This window comes from Abramis brama (genome assembly GCF_963993115.1).
Source record: "Abramis brama genome assembly, chromosome: 10".
Lineage (NCBI taxonomy): Eukaryota > Metazoa > Chordata > Actinopteri > Cypriniformes > Leuciscidae > Abramis > Abramis brama.
Window position 1 is genome coordinate 35,574,825 of NC_139972.1, and position 11,308 is coordinate 35,586,132.

The 11,308-nt window shown below is 36.5% G+C and overlaps 1 protein-coding gene across 1 annotated transcript; it reads left to right on the forward strand.

Moving 5' to 3' along the window:
- Positions 1-7,778: 7,778 nt before the first annotated feature.
- Positions 7,779-8,741, forward strand: LOC311090416 (olfactory receptor 52K2-like; the record flags this gene model as incomplete). Its single annotated transcript, XM_084125670.1, has 1 exon — positions 7,779-8,741. One exon carries the CDS (start codon positions 7,779-7,781, stop codon positions 8,739-8,741), a length of 963 nt encoding a protein of 320 aa, XP_083981796.1.
- Between the last annotated feature and the right edge of the window lie 2,567 nt (positions 8,742-11,308).

The following is an 11,308-nucleotide window of genomic DNA, read 5'->3' on the forward strand; positions in this document are numbered from 1 at the left end:
AGACATCAACAATCAGCGTATGAATCTCAACAATGGTGACAATCAAAAGTACCTTGCTGCAATGCATGCTGGGTACCAGCATAGTATAAAACTCCCAGCATGCATTGCAATATGAATAACTTATGCAGCTGAATTGTCCTATTATTTTAATTCTAAATATTTGCTTTTATTTTTTGCTGTTGTTTTTGTTGGGAATTAGTAGCTTTTCAGTGATGTTCTGAGTTGATCTGTTTATCTAAATATTTGTGATTGTCACCATTGTTGATATCTGTGTGTGTCAGCGTAAATTTATTTTTTGAACCCATGTTTGTAAAATGATTTAAACTGACTGTTATAATATTGCTGGTTATCATGCTCCAGTAATACAGGGTTCATGATATATTAACATGATCGTTAACTTATAAAAAACTTCAGTGAATCAGGCTGTTTCATGATGATTATAAAACCATCACCAAGTAATCATCATTACCTGATCTCGTTTCACTTTAGCTTTCTTTGCTGCTGCAAATGTGTTTGACAAACACACTGTCACAGCAACCAAAAAAGACAAAAAAAAAAATTAAGAGTTAAGAGCCCAACTAATGGAAACACTAATCACTATTATGGTGACTTCAAATGAAACATATTAGAGTTAATCCTCTGTTAATTCTCAATAAAAACTTTTGTAGACGTCTGACAGAAATAAAGTCAGTCTGGTTAGTAATAAGTGAAGCTGGTAATGCTGTTTGTGGAGTTGTTTAATACTCCTCTGCTGAGATCTTCACAGATTTAATGTCTTCTTTTCTCTTCAGTTGATTTCATCTAAGGCTGTGGCTGAAGTCAGTTGTAGTTCTTGTGTTTCTGCTCGTCTCTTTTTCTGTTCTCTTCTTTCCTTCAGTGATTCTGCTTGTTAACAGGTTTATTAAGGATGAGATGACTCCATATTTAATATACACAGACTTTGTGGCTCAGATAAGGTCCAGTTCTGGTTTATTTCTTTGCTCTTGGCTGACATGAGGCATTGCTATGGCCTGCTTGTGGTCCAGATCTGGCAAACAGGAGCGGTCCAGTCAAGTGCCGTCATTCCACGCTGCATGTGGGCCAGATCCACATTCCACAAGTGCCAGATGTGGGCCGGATCTGGGCCGAAACAATGTTGCTATGTGGGAAGTCAAGTCAAGTCAAGTCATCTTCATTTATATAGCGCGTTTAACAATGTAGATTGTTTCAAAGCAGCTTTACAGAGATAAGCGTATAATTTAAGGTAACAGAGATTGTTTTGGCTTTATAGCGGTTCTTTAATAAAGTTATTTTCCAGCTAAAGTTAGTTTTGATTTCCATCGCAACGATCATTTTTTATTAAATTAGGGGCCGCTAAAACGACACCATTCTCACAGACTTTAAACGCGAACCTGTGATAAATGCTTATGCCGTTCACATGCGCATTAAGAATTGGTTCTATAGTTATGTGCATTTGAATATATGTGCGCAGGTTTGTAATTCCCTACAAACCAACCCTAAACAAAGTACTGGTCTTTCCTTATAAATTTTGATACAGAATTTTATTTTATTTTGTCACTTCGGGGTACGCGAAACGAATTTTCCCGACAACGCTTTATCTGTAGAGTGGTAAAGGGATCCTCCATAAGGAGAGACTAGTTGGCACTTCAGCACTGCATTGTCATCGGGTCCAGGCGAAGGTCCTTCGTCAGATCTGGATACAGCCTGGATCCGGCAGGCTGCCGGAAAAACCTCGGGATAAACAAAGACACTAAAATTAGCGTAGATGCCATTCTTCTTATGATGTAACGAGTACATCAGGATTTATGGGAAGTGTTCCTGGTTCCGGCTGACCTAATCTATGCAGCCTAACATTGAATTATAGAAGTCTGTAATGTATTATGTGAATGCTAGGTCAAAGAGATGTGTCTTTAATCTAGCTTTGAACTGACAGAGTGTGTCTGCTTCCCGGACAATGTTAGGAAGACTGTTCCAAAGCTGTCCAAAAGCACACTAGGTTTCATTTTGTGTCACCAAAATGAACACAAAGGCTCAAAAATCACACTGTAGTAGACTATTATTAAATGATGTACAAACAAAACACAAAAAAAAAAAAAAAAATTTCAATAAATTGTTTTTGTTTGGATAAGAACTGTTTCCTACCAAGAAGGAAAATTCTGGACACACATAAACAACATTCAGAAATGCATTTAATTTACTTGTGAATGGCCTTGTGTTTTATTCATATACAATCACTGTTGATCTGTTTGCGTTCAAGGAGCAGCAAGTAGCAACAGGAACGACAAGATCTTGAGAAGAAGAGACGCAGAGGCTGTCTAAAGAGGTACAGGCATGTATTACTGACCATTTAAATCGGTCTACTCAATTGTTGGAAAATCCAACCCGATCTCAAATTTTAAGAGGTGGCTAATTCGTACGAATTCATACGAATGACCTTCCCCTGACCCCAACCCTAAACCTACCCATCACGTGGGTTTAGACAAATCGTACGACCTCACTCATACGAATTCGTACGATTTGTCTAAACCCACGTGATTTGTACGAATTAGCCACCTTTTAATCACTCGTACGAATTCGTATGAATTGGTCGTGAGATAGCATTAGAAAATCACACACTTTGTTTTTACATTCAGTTCAGGAATGGATGGAAGCAGTCTTTTTTTACTCCTAGTATTGTACTTTGAAAGTCACTAAAACACTAACACATTTGATTCAAACACACAATCTTAATCCTACATGTCAACGATTCTGCCAATGATATTATTTATCACCACCTAGTGGAATCTTTAATAATAGTCTCTAAACTATAAGAGTGGATTGGAAAAGACATTCGTTGGTCAAAAACCCAGGTTAAACTCCATGCAAAATTGCTTCAGGTATCTTATTTGGAAGCAATGCAGCCTGCTTATGTGGCTTTTGCAATTGACCCAGTCTTCAGAGCTGATTAGGAGAATCATACTTACTACTGCAAATATCTTTAAAGGTCCCGTTCTTCGTGATCCCATTTTTCAAACTTTAGTTAGTGTGTAATGTTGCTGTTAGAGCATAAATAATATCTGTAAAATTATAAAGCTCAAAGTTCAATGCCAAGCGAGATATTTTATTTAACAGAAGTCGCCTACAGCGAACGGCCCGTTTGGACTACATCCCTCTACTTCCTTCTTTAATGACGTCACTAGAACCGTTTTTTGACTAACCTCCGCCCACAGGAATGCTCCCTCAACTCTACCGAAATACGTTTATGTACTTGCGCACTTATAACTTACTGTGTTTACTCAGCTCTTACAGTGATTTTCTGAAGTAAAACTGACGCTTCATCTTTTGTGTGATGTACAATAAACTTTATTAAACTCATCAGTATATGTTTGATCATCATTCAGACAGCAGACTTGTAGGCTATTAATAAATAATAGATACATACAAGCAGATGACAAATACATTATAATAACCGTAATTAAACTACTAAACTATACCTGTTTCATCTCTATACAGCACTCTGACTCTGTAGGCATTATTGTCCGACTCGAAATGAACACCGTTACTGAGAGTTTCTGATATTATCATCATTCCGTGAGATGAAATTGTCCTGAGAGACTGAGCGCGAGCTCATGAAGCTCCGCCCCCTGGGTCGTCCAGCAGCAGCTTATTTGCATTTAAAGGGCACACACTAAAACAGCGCGTTTTTCTGAGCCCCAAAAAATTACAATTTAAACATGCTGTAAAAAATGATCTGTTGGGTATTTTGAGCTGAAACTTCACATACACACTCTGGGGACATCAGAGACTTATTTTACAGCTTGTGAAAAGGGGCATAATACGGGACCTTTAATGATAGTAACTTTGGTGTCAAGCTGAAGGTGGTTGTTTTGATAGACCTTTCATCTGAAATTGCCAAAGGCTGCAAAGGTTTGTTTTATCCAGTTGTGGATTTTGTGATTGATATCACTGTCCTCTGATAGAATGCTGTCTGGTTTTTAATGTTTAAAGCTGGCATAGTTAGAAGTGTTAACTGACAGGCAGAGTAGGCCTTCACTGCAGCAGCAAGTAAGGTTCACTCCTTCTTCTGGGGAGAGAGAAGACCAGCAAACCACAATGGTGGTTGCCTGGAGCCTTCGGATATTAAAAAGATTTCTGTCTAGCCTGAAGTCAAGAGTGATCCAACTACTACTTTCAAGCCTGCTATGAAGAAGCTCCATGACACATAGGAGGAATTATTATTAACACACACTCTTGTCATGCACGATTTTATTTTATTTTTTAACTAATGCTTTTCAATCAGTCAAAACTGTATTATATTACGTATATTGTTTATTTTTGGCAGGCTAAAGACATACTTAAAAGGACTGCCAATGTTATTATCAACATTGTTTCAACATGTGATGTTTTTTTTTAAATAAAATTAAATAAATTTAAAAGTAAACAGTCAGAAGCTGACCAATGATGCAATATAAACCTGGTGTTTTCTTTTTTCAATACACAGGTATGATCTCTTGTTATAAGTGGTCAGAGTCTTATTAACACAAAAATAAGATAATTGGACCCTTGGTGATGTCAACTGTACCTCATGGTTCAATCTAATCTTAAGCCTCCCCTTGAGTGCTACTTAGTGTGTTTACCGCCTAGTGTTAAGTTTGACCCTTGTTATAGCAACAAAAACATATAGGACCCTTGAGATGGGTCTAGCTAAACAAAGTCCAGTAATGAGTGATGAATTAGAGCTTTCTAAGAGTTCTCTAACTACTGCCATAAGGGGGCAAAGTTACATAAAGTTTATCACCATGACTCTTAAATATCAGTCATTATAATAATTATAATAAACAGAAAAATAATACTTGTAAAAATTGCAGTATTATGAAAGAAAAGTTTACTGCCCATCCATCCACAGTGTTTCCATGCCAGTGGCCTGAGAGACTGGGATAGGCTCTAATTCCCCTACTCTACATAGGACAAACAGTTTGGAAAATTGATGGATAAATGGAAAATAACCATATGCACATTTAAACAGCCTGATCGTATTCTGAACTTTGATCTTTTAAAAGTTGATAACACCAATGACCAGAAATCAAGGGACAATTTTTTTGTATTGTTATTTACATTTTTTGTACACTTGTTAGACCTTGCAAATGCAAGTAGTAGGAAAACAAAATGAGTATAAATGCAAATGCATAAAAAAAATACAAATGACATAGCAGTGGTATGAAGGGCACAAAATTTAATATAATTTATTATAGTAATGATTCTACAGCATGACTTCGACCAGTGTTTAAATAAGAACATCTGTATAATAATAAACACTGACCTCCAAACTATTACTTTCAAACAAACTCTTTTAAGAGGTTCAGTCCTGTGTCTGCTGGGAAACTTCCCCCTAAAACTTTAGAATGTTAGGGGATAATGTTCTATCATTGTTATCACTAAACATGTTTAAAAAATTTTAGAGAGTGTTATTACATGGCTTGGTTGAATTCCAATGTAGAATGTGGTCTGTTATTTCTTGATAATAAGAAATTATCCGCTTCGCATCGGGGTCCCGATCAGCCTGTCGGGGTTGTATTCGCTATAACAACTGCCTCGCTCTACATTATCCCTTACTTATCCTACCTTTTAGGAGAACATTCTGGTAAAAAAATAATCATAATAATTTAGCTACAGAAAACATTACAAGAACATAACATAATAGTCTCAAAACATTCATAGAACAATAACATTTCTAGCTGGGGTGAGCTCATATTGTGGCCATAGTATGAGCACACAACCTTTTAGCCTTTTAGTTTGTAGTTTGCGGATCAGACAGAAGTTATCGGCGATTCTTTCTTTTGTAAAGTCAATGTGAAACCTCCTGTCGCCGAGTTTTACTTACTCAAAAATGTTCTGAGGGCAGAAAGGAAAATTATTGGTTTACAGCTTCAACCAATGAAACTGAAGCAAGGGCGGGGTCAAGATGTTTGAACATGTGGTGCGAAGGGATTGAGGAATAGTCGGAATACAAGACAGATGTTTGTGGGAGAACGCATTTATTGCAAGGTAAGTGAATTTACTATTAAATTTTGTTAAAATTCAACATCTTCTAACGTTTACTAAGATAATTAGCGAACATTAAAATTTATTGTATGCATTTTGATTCGACTGTTTCAAAAGTTGACAACAACAAAGCTGACAAGCTGTTCTGACACTGACAGTACCTGTCAACCTGTCTTTGTTTGAAACTGGTGGACAAGAAGATACAGCATTCATTCATCACATTTGTCATTATTCTAACAATGTTTTAGAAATCTGAAACACCTGCCAGAACAGCAGTCGACACATTAGACCTACAGTCAGATGGATTACCTAACATAACTGAAGGTTGACCAGCATAAACACACAGGACATCGTAGTAACTATACTGTTGGTACTATAACCCCATCGCTAAAATGCAGTCTTCATTTGATTGTTTTAATTGTGAGCAAAAATAAAAGGCTAAACTACTGATAGCATACAAGTCTAAACTAACTACTGATTGTTAGCTAACGCTATATTGGGTGCCATTAGCAAAAGCTACATATACTACATACCTTCATAATTATGAATAAATGAGGAGGCGTAAAACTTAAATCCCTTGTCTAGCAGAGTATGTCTGTTTGGCAATACGGTGTACATTGGAAATTGATATTAGGGGTAGCTCCTGCAAACACCAGCTATAAGGTCGCCATTACTACACTGTGTTTACCTCAGTAGCTGACGGCCGGAAGTAGTTAAACCTGTTTTGTAGAACCCGGAAGAATGTTGCGCATAACCCCTATATGAGCTTCAGTGAGTGCACAGTGCGGTTACACTTTTAGCTCACTGTGAACTCACATTGTGATCATATGGAGAGATCACTGTGAGATCAACGTGTTGACTGGGTAATAAGCAGAGTGTACGCGCGTTGTGGACCCGCCTATAGGTGCACTAGTTGTGCACTCAAAGTTTACTACAGTTACACTTTTTAAGTATACTTAAATTTATAATTTTATAAACTAAAAAGTGGGCCAATTAAGTCCCAAGTATTATTGAAACAGTACACTTACAAGTATACTTCTAGTACATTGGTATTGGTATGCTTACTTCATAGAGTATTCTTAAAAATATACTTGAACTTTACTAAGGTATAGCCTACTTAATAAAATGAACTTGAAGTATACTTTTTTTTTTATAAGGGATATATACTGTGTATGTGTATAATGCATAAGTGAAAACCTGTGGCTGGTTCTATTCCAACATGGGAATAGTTTACAGACTCATGGGAACACGGCATAGTGTATTTAGAGACCATGATTTCATGTCACGCTTTCATTTCACTCTTACATGAAAGAAAAAGAATTATGATAGTTAAACAATAGTTATGATAGTTATAGAGAGCACAAGTTAATGCATCAAAGGCCTATGTAATTAAACACAACATCATATCTTTGTCTTTATATAATGAAACATTCACTGAACATCTAACTTGTAAAGGTCAGCTTGATTTTTTTCTCTCTTCACAGCAACAAAGTACAACAAAGAAGCCTCACAAAGAAGGTAAAATTAAGTGTATTCTAATCCTTTATGAATCCTTTATCTAATCCTAGATGAAAAGCACATTCACTCTGCATTTTAATTCATGTTGTGAAAGTGAAATTACTGAATAACATAATTTTGAGCAATACTGTAGAATTTTTTTATTTATCACTCTCAAATGTAGCACAGCCTACTGGACATACATGGAAAAATGGTTTAGTTTTTATCTTTAGTCATTAATTCCTTTTTTTATGAACAGCATGAAGAATCTTTCTGCACAAAATACTTCATTCACAGACTTCAATCTGATTGGTTTCTACAGCCTAGGAGAATGGAGGCCTTTTTTATTTATCCCTTTCTTTCTGATGTTTTTACTGTCTATAACAGCAAATTCTATTCTCATATATTTAATCATATGTCAAAAGTCTCTGCATTCTCCTATGTATGTACTAATAGGTTTAATGGCTGTTGTAGACTTGATCTCGCCTGTATTTTTTGTACCTAACATGCTTCTTAGCTTTTTATTTAATTGGAGTGGGATATCTCTAACAGGTTGTTTGATACAAATGTTTTGCATTCATTTTGTTGGCTCATTTCAGTCCACTTTGCTTTTTTGGATGGCACTGGACCGTTACTTTGCAATATGCAAACCGCTTTACTATCATAAATACATGGAAATCCCTAACTTTCTAAAGTTTATTGTTGTCCCATTATTCAGAAATGGACTTCTGAATATCACCATGGTCTCTCTGGCTGGAAAACTGTCATTTTGTTTAACAAATGTGATCGATCACTGTTTTTGTGAACACATGGCGTTGGTTCAGTTAGCATGTGGAGATATATCTATTAATAACTTAGTAGGACTTCTGTCTGCTTTCCTTATACCAACTGCAGATTTCATTCTCATTGCTGCTTCCTATGCTGTGATTTTTGCCTCTGTGTTTAAATCTGGGAAGGCCCACATGAAGGCCATAAACACCTGCATTACTCACATCATTGTTATGACATGTAGTTTGATTTTTGCCCTGATTGCGTTTATGTCATACAGAATAAGAAATAATTTTTCTACCAGTAGTCGTGTATTTGTGAGCACAATGTACTTACTTTTTCCAAGTTGTTTTAACCCAATTGTTTATGGCGTGAGAACAAAAGAAATAAGACAAAGGTTTATTCAGTTTATTAGAGAAGTAAAAGTCTTTCCTTTGCAAAGAAATCCAATTTAAAAAAACATCAACAATGATACTGTAACATTTTAAAAAGGATGTGGTTTCTTAAAGCTATAGTTTAAAATGGCCATCTAGGCCCTATTTGAAAATATGGGACTGAAAAGATGTAGTTATCTGTAATCATAATATGACATGTAAATTAAGCTTCATATACAGATTTGAGTAAAAAAAAAAAAAAAATATATATATATATATATATATATATATATATATATATATATATATATATATATATATGGAAAAGTTATTTTGCTCCAGCAATACAAACTACTACCAGGAGAGGGAGACAATAATGTATGAGATAATTGGAGAAGGAATAGCATGAACCTGCATATCTTTTTCTCATTACTGCTTTATTATTTAACTTCAAGCTTATTTGTATTATTATTAATATTATTATCATTATAATCATTATTATTATTATTATTATTATAAACCGGAAGGTGCTTTCTAGCAAAGCTTTGGTCATGGCATTTGACCCATTACCCAAAACAATTTTATTGTTATTTTGTTGATGCCATCAGTCATTCATTTTAAAATATATACATTTTCTTTAGACACTACATTTTTAGATTTCTAATCATGTCTTTCTGATAACAGCTGGTGGTGGCCTAGGAAACCTCCTAGGTTGCCAATGCCTAGAAAAGGCCCTGCAATAATCTCATGTATGTAGTGACTGAGACAAATCAGACACAATTATTTGTTAATGTAACAAATAATCTTTAAAACTCACTCTGGGATCTATGGTCCCATTCCCCCAACAAGGGCAAGAAGGGTCTTGGTAACCATGACTACGATCAGATAAGTTGGTTTTATTGCTGTTAAAAATGTGGTCATGTGGTCAAGGCAGAGAACAAAACAGACTTTGCTGCATTCATTTATAGACAAACTGATCTATAAATGAACATTTGTGTGAATGATTTACTGTCTTGTGTAGTGTCTTTTTTTGATACTGTGTATTTTATGATAGATCCAACTGTCAATGTAACCTCACATATACCATGTTTGGTCTTTAAAAATTGATACTTTGAAGATCGAAATAATTGTGTACATGATATGCCGATAGCCGCGCAACATATTAGTATTACAAGAATCTTTCTTAGGGGCTGTTTACACCTGGCCACTTCATGCGTTTTCTCAGATCGGATAGCTATCCGATCGTTTAAAGACCAGGTGTAAATGCCCTCCGAAACGCATTCGAGACGGATTTGAATCCGAATGCTCAAACCACTTCAGGAGGAGGTCTGGGCCGCATTCCAGACGAAACTGGACAAGTAAATGCATATTGTTGTTGAAACCACATATGTAAATTGTACTCCTCCCAAAAATGCAAAAAAAAAAATAAACGTGTGAGAGCGTGTTATAGGCTATATGTAATGTTATAGCCAGATATGACGACGCTACTGGAACACGCATCGCCGTAGATGAGAAGCTGAGCATCTATTCATTAAGCCAACGTGCAAACTATCGCAAATCAAAGTGAAAGTTGGACGCTTAACACACAATCATCATCATTAAAAGTAAAGAAACGAAATGATCTTACCAGGGCTGTTGCCGCTCTCTCTTATTGCGGTCTTTGATTTTTTAATTTTAGCTGATGATCAATAAAATGCAGCTCATATCTGTTGCTTTCGGTGACGTGCACTCCATGACATCTGCATATAGCGCGGGAATTGAAGATCGGATTTAAATCCGTTTCGCAAAAACACATTTATGTGACCAGGTGTAAATGGAATCGTTTTGATAAATCAGATAGCTATCCGATCTGAGAAAACGCATGAAGTGGCCAGGTGTAAACAGCCCCATAGTTTCTTCATCAGAAACCAATCCAGCTGCACATGCAAATGAGCACGCTTAGAACAAAGATTCATAAATCAACCGCAGAGGAATTTTCCCGCTTGGAAATTCCACCTTTCTCATTGGTCAAGGAAACCCGGAGAGGTGGGGCCTTTCTCAGGCTTTATTAGAAACAAATTCACAGTGACTCCCCCTCTTCTTCTGGCCTTCACTGCTGCTTCTACGTGTTGATGTCTGTGGGGACCCCCACTGGGGCCCGTGACCACAGCCTGCTATGCCTTCACTGTCCCAACAGAGTCAGACTGTATTTTCTTCAATCCAACTCAGAAGAAAACTGCAACTTTACCATCACTGAATGGGCAACCATCTTCGACTTCCTCACTCCTTGGTTGCCTGCGTGGCCTTTCTGGCCCAGGGCCGGCAGGTCACAATCTGCATGTGGTCAGCCATGTGCTCATGGAGAGAGAGAAAACCTTCAACCAGAACAGAGTCAAACAAACCACTAAAGTTCATAATTTCTTCTTCATCCAATGGAGAAGAAAACGTTTGCGACTTCCACGTTTGGCACTCACTGAACCATCAACATCCTTTTCCAAGAACTTCAAGAATTGTTTCCACTGCAAACACCATGCAAGTATACATTTAATGAGGTGCTCTGAAAATGATAAACAGATGGTTCTTTTCATAGTTAAATGGATCTTTTCCATAGTCCCATTTCCTGCTTCCATTTCCATTCTGTCACTCACCATTTTACCTATGCTTGTTTG